At 53.4% G+C, this 12,958-nt stretch overlaps 2 protein-coding genes across 2 annotated transcripts in view; both read right to left on the bottom strand.

The window, feature by feature from the left end:
- Positions 1-12,958, bottom strand: part of GPS2 (G protein pathway suppressor 2) — a 138,620-nt gene that overhangs the window by 5,844 nt on the left and 119,818 nt on the right. Inside the window, exons 2-6 of the mRNA XM_056863544.1 lie at positions 5,917-6,018; positions 3,440-3,549; positions 3,248-3,360; positions 2,183-2,262; positions 1,062-1,144 (exon numbers count right to left, since the gene is read on the bottom strand). Of these exons, the coding sequence (XP_056719522.1) occupies positions 1,062-1,144; positions 2,183-2,262; positions 3,248-3,360; positions 3,440-3,549; positions 5,917-6,010 (480 nt within the window). The 5' untranslated portion in view covers positions 6,011-6,018. The remainder of the gene's footprint in view (positions 1-1,061; positions 1,145-2,182; positions 2,263-3,247; positions 3,361-3,439; positions 3,550-5,916; positions 6,019-12,958) is intronic.
- Positions 9,908-12,958, bottom strand: part of NEURL4 (neuralized E3 ubiquitin protein ligase 4) — a 29,952-nt gene continuing 26,901 nt past the window's right edge. The window contains exons 26-29 of the mRNA XM_056863616.1: positions 12,566-12,710; positions 11,130-11,242; positions 10,631-10,820; positions 9,908-10,125 (exon numbers count right to left, since the gene is read on the bottom strand). Coding sequence (XP_056719594.1) covers positions 9,921-10,125; positions 10,631-10,820; positions 11,130-11,242; positions 12,566-12,710 — 653 coding nt within the window. The 3' untranslated portion in view covers positions 9,908-9,920. The remainder of the gene's footprint in view (positions 10,126-10,630; positions 10,821-11,129; positions 11,243-12,565; positions 12,711-12,958) is intronic.

The following is a 12,958-nucleotide window of genomic DNA, read 5'->3' as shown; positions in this document are numbered from 1 at the left end:
GGTGTCCTGCTTAACTCCAAACCAATCGCTACCCTCCCAGGGCAGTGCCTGCCATTTTGAAGCAGCAGTCAGAACCGGGCGAAGTTTTGCAGGAGAAGAAAGCCAGCGGGCATAAAGAGAGGCTCTGCCCCGCAGCAACACCTTACGCAGAAGACTGTACTCTCTTCCCCATGGATAAAGCACCGAACAAACAATTCCTAGCCCGCACCCTGTTCTTCTCCCATAGCATGAATTCTCAAATCCTTTCTCTTATTTTCTCAGCTGAGGTCTAGACCTCTGTGGAATGGCAATTTTTACAACTGCAACATCGTTGGTATCTAAATATGACCCTGCAGCACTCAGTGTTTCAGAACCTCCCTTACTCTTGGAAACTCTCTTTGAATCGATGCCGTCAATGAAACTCCCTTTCTCCAAGGAGTTAGGAGAGCGAACGTGGGTCTGCTCTGCAAAGTCAAGTGACTGGCCCCAGGTCAATGATACCAAAAGGCTTCTTTCTAAGAACTGTCTTGGAGTTGACTGAAGATTTGAACCCGGGCCCCTGGTGACAAACCCAGTACCCAGTTTCTTGAGCAACTGTTTCTGTATTTGGCAGAATTGCATAGTAGCCATTTTGCAGGTATCCTTGAAGAATGGGTTGTTGTTTTTTTAAAGAGTTGGTTTTTATATGCCGACTTTCTCTACCGCTTAAAGAAGACTCAAACTGGCTTATAGTCCCCTTTCCTTCCCCACAACGACACCCTGTGAGGTAGGTGGGGCTGAGAGAGCTCTAAGGGAACTGTGACTAGCCGAAAGCCACCCAGCTGGCTTCGTGTGTAGGAGTTGGGAATCAACCCCGGTTCTCCAGATCAGAGTCCACCACTCCAAACCACTGCTCTTAACTACTACACCATGCAGGCTCTCCGAGGATTTATAGGTTCTGTATTGACTTGCTAGTATTTGGCATGCCCTTATGTGTTAAAAGCCAGCCTAAACCCTCCTCAGCAGGACTGGAAAGAAAAACGAAACCAGACAATCATGTGGGGCCCTTCTCCGTCTTTTGCACTGTGATTGGCAACACTCACTGTGATCACAGGGGGTCCAAACATCTGCTTGGCTCTGTCAGCTGATATCAGGGTACCAGCCCGGTTATGCCCCCCTGGGCTCCCTATGGCAAAAGGGAAATTGCACCAGACAGTGACAAGGAAAATATGGGTGAACGCCCAATCTCTCCTTCCCTTTCTCCCCAGCCATAGGAACAAGGTCACTCTTAGTGGACGGATGCATGCGGTCCAACCCTGTAGCTCAGTGGCAGAGGACATATAATGTATGCAGATGGCCCGAAGTCCAATCCTCAGAGCCTTGGAAGGCAAGGCTAGGAAAGCAGCCTCCGCCTGACACTCAGAGGACTAAAGCCACCACCCAAGATGGTCTGACTCAAAAAGGCAGTTTCTTTGGTGGAAATATGGGTACCTGTCACAGTGGCTGCCTTAAGAACAACAAGGTTCTCCGTTTCCACTGTAGACAAAACAAATGTGCTTTCACTGAAACCCCAAAAGATTGTGCAAACAGTTTTAAGTGATAAGAATGGTGGAGCATCCAACAAATAGTTTAGGGCAGGGACCCAGGTAGCAGCATCGCTCCCGAAAGTCTGCAGGAACTGCTCAAATTCACATTGGTTTTAAGTGGACATCATCCACAAGGTGCCTCGACCTGGATGGCCCAGGCTAGCCTAACCTGGTCAGATCTCGGAAGCTAAGCAGGGTCGGCCCTGGATAGAACATGGATGCGAGACCACCAGGGAAGTACAGGGTTGCTATGCAGAGGCAGGCAATGGTCAACCATCTCTGTTTGTCTCCTACCTAGAAAACCTTACAGGGTCACCATAAGTCAGTTGTGACTTCACGACGCTTTCCACCACCGCCAACCTACAAGGTGTCCTTCAGGGGGCTGAACTAAAGAACACGAAATGTGTGACATCGCCCATCTTTTCCCTCGACTTCTCCCACCTGCAAACACCTTCCCTCTTGTCTTTTGCCATGGTGATTCCGAGGACAGAGAGACAGCAACTGGGAAGAGCTCTTTGTTAATTCTGAACCCGGCATCGCAGCCCCTACCCTGAGACGTCTCCTCCACTCCAGCTTCCGCCTTGTTTACCTTTCCCATGTCTGTCCCACCCCAGGTGGACTCCTTCACCCCCACGTACCTTGCATGTTGAGGATGTGGGTCCCCGCGTGGACAGCCATGCCCTGCTGGTAGGCTGCTGCAGTCAGGGTCGTCATGTCGCTGTGGCGAGGAGCAAGGAGATGAGAAGAAGGAGAAGAGTTGGTTTTTTATCTGCCGACTTTCTCTACCACTTATGGGAGACTCAAACCGGTTTACAATCCCCTTCCCTTCCCCTCCCCACAACAGACACCCTGTGAGGCAGGTGGGGCTGAGAGAGCCCTTAATAGAGCTGTGACTAGCCCAAGGTCACCCAGCTGGCTTCATGTGAGGGCGTGGGGAATCAAACCCGGTTCTCCAGATTAGAGTCCGCCACTCCAAACCACTGCTCTTAACCACTACACCATGCTGGCTCTCAGAGGCACCCAGGAAGCCACCAGCAGCCCCAATGGTCAACATGATGCCTGTCTGGCCTGGCATTGGGTCTCCCTTCCCGTTGCGTCCCTATCATGCCATTCTACACTTTCTGGCACTTGTGACGGAAATGACCTAAGCAACCCCCCCAGCTCTTTGACCTTCCTCTTTGGAGGGAGAGTCCAGCCAAATGACCAATTTCAGAAGCCTTCTGTAGAGGAAACCGCCACAACTCCACAGCAGAAGGGGTCGTGGCTCGGTAGTAGAGCCTCTGCTTGGCATACAGAAGGTCCCAGGTCCAATCCTCGGCAGCATCTCCGCTTAAAAGGACCAGGCAGTAGGTGATGGGAAAGGCCTCTGCCTGAGACCTGGAGAGCCGCTGCAGATGATATGGACATCAATGGACCGATGATCTGATTCAGTATAAGGCAGTTTTTCAAAACGCACACAGCAGCTTAAATGGGGAAGTAGCCAGGTTGGACAGAACAACATCCGGAGGCTCATTTTGGTCCCCACCTTTTCCCTAATCCCTGCTTCTTCTAAGGTTGGCTAGAACTCAGCACAGTTATGACCCCAAGATCTCCTGGCCCAGGGCAGTGACAACCAGCCTGACCTCCTGCTAACTCTCCCTCTGAGCAGGGCAGAGACCGGCACCATACCAACCCCCGGGCATTCCTCCCCCAGCCTCACCCACCTCTGCTCTTTACGGCGGCGCTTCTCTTCCTCGTGAAGCACCTTTTTCAGCTGGAGGAAGAGCTGGTGCTTCTCCTCCTGGAGGGCCAGAAGCTTCTCCTGCAGCTTCAGGATCTGAGGGGACACAGGGACAAAAAGTGAGCATCCGGAGAGGCATCCCAGAATGAGGGGTTTTGTCCCGGACACCACGCACCTGCTCTTTGGTCTCCTCCAGGGACATGCGCTCCTCCATCTCCTTCTTCCGCCGCCTCTCTTGCTCCTCCTTCATCTTCTGCTCCATCATTTTGTCCACCTCTTCTTCCTCTGTGGAACAGAAAGTGGTGGATGGAAGTGACTTTCCAGAAAAGGGAAGGGGATGCAGAAAGTCCCAGGTTGGCATGCAGAACATCCCAGGTTCAATCCCAGGCATCTCCAGGTAAAAGGACCAGGCAGAAGGTGATGGGAAGGATCTCCGCCTGAGACCCTGGAGAGCTGCTGCCAGTCTGAGCAGACAATACTGGCCTTGATGAGCTAATGGTCTGGTCCAATGTAAGGCAGTTTCACGTGTGTTCATGTGTGTGGTGGACAGGAGCCCTTCCTGACTTTAAGTCAGAAGAGCCAAACTCTCCAAGTCTAGGATAAGAGGGATGTGCACAAAAGGTCCCAGGTTCAGTCCCCAGCAACTCTGCTTAAAGAGTCTCTGGAAGCAAGACTTAGAAAAAGCCTCCCTTTGCCCGAGTCTCTTGTGGGGCTGCCACCAGTGAAGAGAACGCAACGGGCTTGGCAGGGCAAGGGTTTGACTCAGGAAAAGGCACCCATAGGTCTGGACGTGGACGTTGTGACACCAAAAATGAAACCAGTCCTCCTGAAGTGCGGTGGGATGGAAAGGCAAGCCCCCCCCCCCCCCGCAATGTTTGGGGGCTCTCTAGCACAGGCCAGACCTTCCTGGAGAACCCTAAATGGTCAATGAGAGGGTTAATAGGGATCTGCACTAGTTTATGAAAATTTACACTTGAACGTTGGTGAAATGGGATTGCATGGCATCTCAGCATAGAAGACACCGTGCATATGGAAGGAATGGGGACCTTATGAGTCTGGGTGCAAGAGATATTTGGAGTTATGTACCACAACATTTATTCCCAGGGAAGGGAGAGTTTTTAGAAACTGGTGGGCCATCGTACTCAATCGATGAGGGGAGATCTATGGGGAGAAGAGTGATCATGGGGGATTGGGGATCATCTCCAATAATATCCCATGCTGTTGAGGGCAATCATACTGGTGTATGGGCTGGGCTGCAACTGACACTCCTTGGGAGGAGAAAGAGGACTTCCAGTCCACAAAATATGGGGAGCCACAGGCTAACATTTTCAGATAACAGCAGCACAGGAAACCTGCCAGGCTGGGAAAGGATGGGTTGTCTGTGTACACAGGCACACAGAGAACTTCCGCAGGGTTGCCCCTCACTTTGCTATCCACTCATAAGAACATTTCTGACATTTGCTGCCAAGAGATGGGGCAACGGCTTTAAAAAATGTACACAAAAGCTTAAGAGTAACCCAGCTACCTGAAACCAGTGGTCCCCATAGTCCATCTGTGGCCTGCAGGGAAGCATAGGAAGGGCAACAGCCCCCCACCCCAGCTGACGGCTTCCCCAAGGGGGCATTCTGCCTCTGGACCCCTGGCGTAGAGGCCTTATTAAGAGGACCCCAAGCAAACCTCTGCAGAATAGGTCTAGGAACAGCTGCCAGACGTGATGGTTGTTCAGGAGCAGTCTACCAATTAATACCTGTTTTTCTGGGGGGTTGGGGAGGAGCTGTTTTTTTTAATTTCAACATTTATATCTTTCCTTTCCTTGTGTTTTAAGGCAACTTACGATATCAGTTAAAAACATTCTCAGATAAACAAACTGCAACCCCCAGTCTCTCGCCTGTTGCCCCTTCATGCCCTGCTGGGGGGGGCTCCCCCACAGGCGGGCCGCTGTAAGGACATCTGTCAGCAGTGCTGATTCTATGACCTTAAGCAGAGGGTGAGAGGGAGGACATCTTGGACATCTTCTGGGCATGGAGTAGGGGGTCACTGGGGGTGTGGAGGGGGAAAGATAGTTTGGAATTTCCTGTATTGTGCAGAGGGTTGGACTAGATGACCCTGGGGGTCCCTTCCAACTATGACTTGGAGGCTGGCCTCATCTGCGGCCTGACCCACAAGAAGTTCTTCTTATAGGTCTTCCTGTGAGGAGGAGAACAGTTTGCTCGAGGAGATATGTGCATGCCTCCTTTGAGGTCCCGGGAAGAATCTGTATTGAGAGAGAGAGAAAGAGGGGTGGGTGGGGTGTGTGTATTGGGGGGGGGGGGCTGGTGTGTTTGCAATTTCTGCTCCCTGCCAAGCACGGTTGCCAACTCCGGTTTGGGGAAACTCCTGGAGGTTTTGGGGGTGGAGCCAGGGGAGGGTGGGGTTTGGGGAGGGGCCTCAACCGAGGATAGCGCCCTAGAGTCCACCGTCCAAGGCAGCCCCTTTTCTGTGGGGCTCGACCTGAGATTCTGGGGGGAGGAGGAGGGCATCCCTACAGGAGTTGGCAACCCAACTCGGTTCGGGGGTGGGGGTGGGCGAGGAGAGGCCCCTTCCCCCGCCCGGGCAGAGCGCGCCCCTTCCCGCCCCGCGCGGCCTCCCTGGCAGGGCTGTCGTGCCGCTCACCCTGCCGCTTCCGCTCGCGCTCGACCATGACGTGGCGGTGCAAGGCGCGGGCCATGGCCGAGCTCAGCTTCGGCCGCTCCAGCAGCGCCGGCATCGCCCCCCAGCCGCCCCCGCGGAGACCCCCGAGAACGAACGAACGAACGAACGAGAAGGCCGGGCCGCCCAGGCCCAGCTCCCTCCCACGACGCGGCCCTCCGCCCGCCGGGAGCACGCTTCCGCTTCCGGGTCACGCGGCCCCGCCCCCTTCTCCTCTCCTCTCCTCTCCCGGGACTCGGAGCTCCTTCGCCGCCGGGAGGGGCTTAAGCGTGGGGGGGAGGGGGGTCTAGTAGGGGAGGGGGGACAAAAGCCCCCCCGCATCTCTTTCCTTGGGGGAGGGGTTCGAGATGCGGGGGGGGGGGCTTCTTGTGGGGAGGGGGGACAAAAGCCCCCCCGCATCTATTTCCTTGGGGGAGGGGTTTGAGATGCCGGGGGGGGCTTCTTGTGGGGAGGGGAGACAAAAAGCCCCCCCGCATCTCTTTCCTTGGGGGAGGGGTTCGAGATGCCGGTGGGGCTTCTTGTGGGGAGGGGGGACAAGAAGCCCCCCCCGCATCTATTTCCTTGGGGGAGGGGTTTGAGATGCCGGGGGGGGGCTTCTTGTGGGGAGGGGGGACAAAAAGCCCCCCCGCATCTCTTTCCTTGGGGGAGGGGTTCAAGATGCGGGGGGGGGCTTCTTGTGGGGAGGGGGGACAAAAAGCCCCCCCGCATCTCTTTCCTTGGGGGAGGGGTTCAAGATGCGGGGGGGGCTTCTTGTGGGGAGGGGGGACAAAAAGCCCCCCCCCGCATCTATTTCCTTGGGGGAGGGGTTTGAGATGCGGGGGGGGGCTTCTTGTGGGGAGGGGAGGGGAGACAAAAAGCCCCCCGCATCTATTTACTTGGGGGAGGGGGCTTCTTTGTCTTGACGAACAACCCCATTGTGGAGCGACTGGCGGTCTCCCCCCCAGCCCTTAGTAGGGTTGCCAACTCCTGGAGGTTGTGGGGTGGCACCTAGGGAGGGACCGCAGTGGGTTGTGCTGCCATAAAGTCCCCCCTCCAAAGCCATCCTTTCCTCCCAGGGGAGGGATGCCTGGTTTTATTTCGTTTATGCTACTTTATAGTCCGCCTTTATAGGCAGGGTGGTGTAGTGGTTAAGAGTGGTGGACTCTGATCTGGAGAAACGCGTTCAATTGCCCGCTCCTCCACATGAGCGGCGGAGGCTAATCTGGTGAACTGGGTTGGTTTCCCTTCTCCTTCACGTGAAGCCAGCTGGACGTCCTTGGGCGAGTCACAGCTCACTTAGAGCTCTCAGCCCCACCTACCTCGCAAGGTACCAGCATGGTGTGGGAGCTAGCATGGCGTAGTGGTTAGGAGCAGAGGGTTCTAATCAGAGTTTGATTCCCCACTCCTCCATATGAGCAGTGGACTCTAATCTGGTTTGATTCTCCCTTAAGTGGTAGAGAAAGTCAGCATATAAAAACCAACTCTTCTTCTCAGGGCCTCAAGGCAGACTAGAGTGAGTCCTTCCAATCAACAAAACAGGGTGTTCAATGACAGATCGCATGCAGTCTGGAGAACTGTCAGAATTACCAGAGATCTCCCCCCCCCCGGAGTTGGCAAGCCCTAGTCATGGAATGAGGGGCAGGCAAATTCCTGGACGGAGAAAGGGTCCGTCCTTGGCTACTAGCCCTGGGGACTGAAGGGAACCTCTGAGCCCCAGGGCTAGGAGGCAGCATAGTGGAGCTGGCTGCTGCGTGAAAGAGGATGCTGAACCACGGGTCTGATCCTGCAGGGCTCCGCCTGTCCTTGTACCTGCAGAACAGCCCCTCCCCACCAGTGAAAAATAGGATTGCCAATTCCAGGTTGGGAAATTCCTGGAGATTTGGTGTGGATCCTGGGGAGGGCAGGATTTGTGGGAGAGGAAGGACCTTAGTGGGTTATAATGCCATAGAGTCCACCCTCCTAAGGAGCCATTTTCTCCAGGGGGATTGATCTCTGTAGGCTGGAGATCAGTTGTAATTTCAGCAGAGCTCCAGGCCCCACCTGGTCATAGGCACCCTTAGAAAGGGGACCCAGAAGGACTAGAGAAAGCCTGGGGGGCCCTATTTCATAAGTTCCATCCAGCATCCACTTTCATACAGGCCTCCCACCCGCGTCCACAACAACCTTCCCAAGGCAAGTCCTCATGTGGTTGCCCTGGCTCCCATAATCGCCCACAGTGGCAGAGGCTTTTGCCTACTCAGATAGAAAACTGCCTGCCTATTCCTGCCCAGGCAGAGGCGGGCAAAAGGGATCCAGCGCTCAGCCCTCGCCCGGGGGGGAGTGGTACACTCTGCATCTCTCCTTAGGCAGCTGTGCTTAATGGTTCCTGGGACCGATCAAATCCTACCCAACATCCAATTCATACGCTGCTCGTCTTCAGTTAAAAGTCCATACAAACATGGACGCCCCTTCTCCCCCCCCCCCTATAAGGGAAAGCTATCCGCAGTCCTGCCGTTGAGGAGGGCTCTCTTGCTAGCATGGAAGTCCAAGGCAGTGACTCCTCATTACACTGGAGTAAGCCATGTGTTGAATGGGGGAAAGGAGACAGACCGACACGCAGAATCAGTCGGATTTTGGTTTATAAACCTTTGCTAGGGCAAAACACGCTGTACAACCTTTTAACTTCAAAGAAACAAAGCTTCAGACTTATGTAAAAAAAAAAAAAGATTAATGCATGTCATTTTTCAACAAATAAAGTGAAAAAAGCAGCATAAATACAATTTAAAATATCTATAAATCAAAGAGAAAAGGGGGCGGTTTAAACCTTACACCCTCTTTGCCTCTTAAAAAAAGTTCACATTTTTTTTGACAACTGATGCAGACATAAATAAATAAGGGAAAGGGGGGGGGAGACAAAATATTCTGGGGAAGAGGAAATTGTCAAAGTGTGTCCAAGTGGGGGGAAAGTCCAGGCTCCAGTGAGGAGGAGAAGCTATGACATTAGGTGGAGGTTTGTATGAATGGAGGGAGGTGTGCTTTGTTATGTGGGTAAAGTGTGTGTGGGAGGGGACAGGTTGATTATCAGAGCCTGGCCTTGGAAACAGAGATCCAATTCTGGCTCTGCTTACTCGCACATCTAGTTACTTTCCAGGAACGCACCCCCCTCCAATTCCTCCACATCATGGACTGTATTACGCACATACCAAACAGCTCTGGATTGTCCAAGACCTTCTTGGGATGCGCATAAATGGTGCCAAAAGCCAGCGGAGAGGAGGGGAGGAAGTTCACCTGCGCCGAGAATCCCAAACACAAACAGGTTTCGAAAAACAAACCGGACGGACGGACAAGAAAGGCAGGGTCGCCCAGACATCCTGAGTCCCCAAACTTGCTCCTGTGCTCTCTTCCAGGAAGGTGGCTGGAACAACCCCCCACTCCTTGGAACTGTTGATGGGTTCAGCCCAAAGGCCCCAAATTCTGAAATGTCCCCCCCCCCTTCATCCAAATGCACTCCCAACGGATACAGGCAATTAGGCAAGTGGAAAAGGAAGTCAAGTGGACTGTGGAGGGGGGGGGAGGTCATCTTTATAGAAACCCCCAGGTGTTCCAGAAAGAGTTCCATAGTTCACAGTTCTGTCAAGTCTTTTTGTGGCACCTAAATTCCCCTCCCTTCGACCCACCCCCCAAATCCCCCCTCCCAACCTTCATGCTCAAACACAGGGCTCATCTCAACACCGCCCCCCGCCCCCCCCAAAACCTTTAGCTTTTCTTGTTTCTGTGCAAAATAAAAAAAAGGGGGCAAAGCCACTGCTGGCCCCCGGAAGGAGCTGGCCCATTCTCGGAGGGGTCTCTTGTGCCCGTCGATCTCAGCAGTAAAACCTTGGCAGCTCGCAAGCTCTGCCCCAGTCTGTGCGTAGGAAGGCAAGTGTGGGGGGGCCATTTGGCAAGAGCCACCCCTCCCTGCGTGTTGTGGCATCACATCCGCCGTGGACGGGGGGGGAGATGAGGCAGTCTCACTCCACACGGATTAGCAGCCCGTTCAAGACGGTCGCCCCCTTCTCCTTGGTGACCCATTCGATCTCCGCACTGCTGAAGCGTGGGTCCAGCGGCTCCGAGACAGCCAGGGACTGGGGGCACACTTTGTAGGAGCCGGGGCGCACGCAGACCTGGAAGGCCACCTGTGCCGTGTGTTGTCGGTGGGACTTTGGGTCTTTAAATCTGGAGAGAAGGGGAAGGAGAAGGGGGTCAGGAGAGGGCGGGGGCATGAAGGGGGGCAACACAGAATAGTGGTTGGGGGGCAAAATCTTGGGGGTTCCCTGCCTCGCGAGAAAATACAGAACCTCCAAAGATGGAAGACTCTTCTCCCCCCCCCCAACCCGAAAGCTGCTGACTCTTGGCAGCAGTCAGAGCCCCCGTGGCTCGGGTGCACTCCTCATTGTGCCAGCTCAGTCACCCTCAAATCAGCTTGCCAACTGGCCTGTAGAATAGATGTCCTGTCCCTTTCACAGCGGTTTCATGGGACATTATTTTGCAGGTGACCTTATTTTAACTCCAAACCATAAAAAACTTCCCCTGCCCATTTCCACACCTATTTACCTCCAGGCCTGCTGGCAACCTTCCCCCCCCCCCTCAAGTGCAAGAGAAACACCCACTCCTTTCCCCCCCCCTCCAGCTTTCCATCTTCCACCAGTTTTGGAAGAAGGCCCAGCTACAAGACACCTACTGCACTTTGGTGGCAAACGGCTCCAGCCCAGCGTAGCGCAGGGTGGGAGACAGCAGGACGCGCAGGAGGTCCTCACGGCTGTGGGAGCTGTTCTCCTCGGCCTCGCGGTATCCTCCGCTGCTGCACCCCCCGCCTCCGCCGCTCTGCGGGTCTGCCTTGACCGGGCGGCAGCTCAAGATGGACGTGCTCCCTGCAGAGCCAAGGAAGAGACACTGCCATGCAAGAAGGTAAAAGAGAGTCGAGCCCACCATGCTTCCCCCGCACAGCAGGTCAAGGCTTGCAGGGGACTTGCCCCTTGGGCAACCTGAATTTGCCCTGCAAAGTGATGCCAAGTCCCATCAGCTTGGCTGGTGCTGGGATGTGTGTGCTGTGCCTGTCTGTCTTCTTGGAATTCAAATTGTCTTGGCACAAAATGTGGGCCTTCAGTCAAGGAGAGGCACTTCTCCCAGAGGGACCGGTGATGAATGACATTACAGGTAAGAAGGTCCCAACCCCTTACCTGGCACCAACTCTCCTTGATCCAACGTGCGGCGCACTGCCCCAATGCTCGTTCCGTGATAGGCCATGTGCCACTTCTTCGAGGTATTGGCTACCTCCAGCCGGGGATTGATTCTGCAGTGGTCAGGGGAAAGAAGGGAGAAAGAGTCAGGTGGAAGGTGCATATGAAATCCTGTGCAATCAAGTCACCAAACTTGTTCAAGCCCTTAAGACAAAAATTCTTAGTAGACCAAACACTGAACATGAGTCAGCAGTGTGATGTGGTTGCTAAAAAGGCAAATGGGATCTTGGGCTGCATCAACAGAAGTATAGTGTCCAGATCACGTGAAGTGATGGTATCGCTTTGCTTTGTTAGACCTCACCTAGAGTATTGTGTTCAGTTTTGGGCACCGCAGTTTAAGAAAGATGTAGAGAAGCTGGATCGTGTCCAGAGGAGGGCAACAAAGATGGTGAGGGGTCTGGAGACCAAGTCCTATAAGGAAAGGTTGAAGGAGCTGGGTATGTTTAGCCTGAAGAGGAGAAGACTGAGGGGATATGATAACCATCTTCAAGTACTTGAAGAGCTGTCATATAGAGGATGGTGCCGAGTTGTTTTCTGTTGCCCCAGAAGGTCGGACCAGAACCAACAGGTTGAAATTAAATCTAAAGAGTTTCCATCTAGACATTAGAAAGAATTTTCTAACAGTCAGAGCGGTTCCTCAGTGGAACAGGCTTCCTCGGGAGGTGGTAAGTGCTCCTTCCCTGGAGGTTTTTAAGCAAAGGCTAGATGGCCATCTGTCAACAATGCTGATTCTATGGCCTTAGGCAGTTCATGAGAGAGAGGGCATCTTGGCCATCTTCTGTAGGGGATCACTGGGTGTGTGCGGGGAGGTAGTTGTGAATTTCCTGAATTGTGCAGGGGGTTGGACTAGATGACCCTGGTGATCCCTTCCAACTCTACGATTCTATGATTCTTCCACCTGGGACAGAAAGCACTTGGGTTCATTTTGGCCTCTGGTGACAAGAAGGCCTCAAACTCTCTGGTTTCAGCTTTCAAGTGACATTCCAACATCCCCCTCAAAACACACACACACACACACACATATACAGGTTGAGTATCCCTTATCCGGACATCCAATATCTGGATTGATCCGAAAACTGGACCTTTTAAGCTGGCATGCAGGCATTACAGGCCCTCAGCAGTGCCACTGACGGTTCAAAATACTCACAATTATTAATGATGCTGTTTAAAATTGCATTCAAGCTTTGTGTAAAAAGTATATATAAAACAAATGAATTTCGTGTTTAGACTTGGGTCCCATCTCCAAGATATCTCATTATGTACATGCAAAAATTCCAAAATATTCCAAAATATGGAAAAATCCAAAATATGCACCACTTCTGGTCCCAAGCAGTCTGGATAAGGGATACTCAACCTGTATACACACGTACACATACCTGAGACTGAAGCGGCACCACCCGAAGGGCAGGGCGTAATCCCGCGGAGGCTCCCCACGCTTGTAATAAGCTTCGTCGCCCCGGAGTTTGTGGCAGGACTCACAATAGCAAAGGCTGAACTTTGGGTCTTCCACAAAATAATCGTCTGGGAAGAGGGAGAAAGAAGGGCATCCCCATCGAGATGAGCCCAGAGACGGGGCAGGACGTCAGGCCTTTGGCATCAAGTGCAAAAATTCAATTTTCCCCTTTCAACGATCGGGACCCCATGGTCCCCGTTCTGCTAGGGATGGAACTAAGAAGTGAGGGAACTACCCCCCACCTGGCCCATCCTGGCTAGCAAAGTGCACAATGTCTGGACTTGTTTCTGCTCACTCATCTGCAGACACAGGCATG

Source organism: Euleptes europaea, chromosome 18, assembly GCF_029931775.1.
Source record: "Euleptes europaea isolate rEulEur1 chromosome 18, rEulEur1.hap1, whole genome shotgun sequence".
Classification (NCBI taxonomy): domain Eukaryota; kingdom Metazoa; phylum Chordata; class Lepidosauria; order Squamata; family Sphaerodactylidae; genus Euleptes; species Euleptes europaea.
The sequence above is the reverse complement of the archived record's forward strand: the minus strand, read 5'-3'. Positions and strand labels throughout refer to the sequence as shown.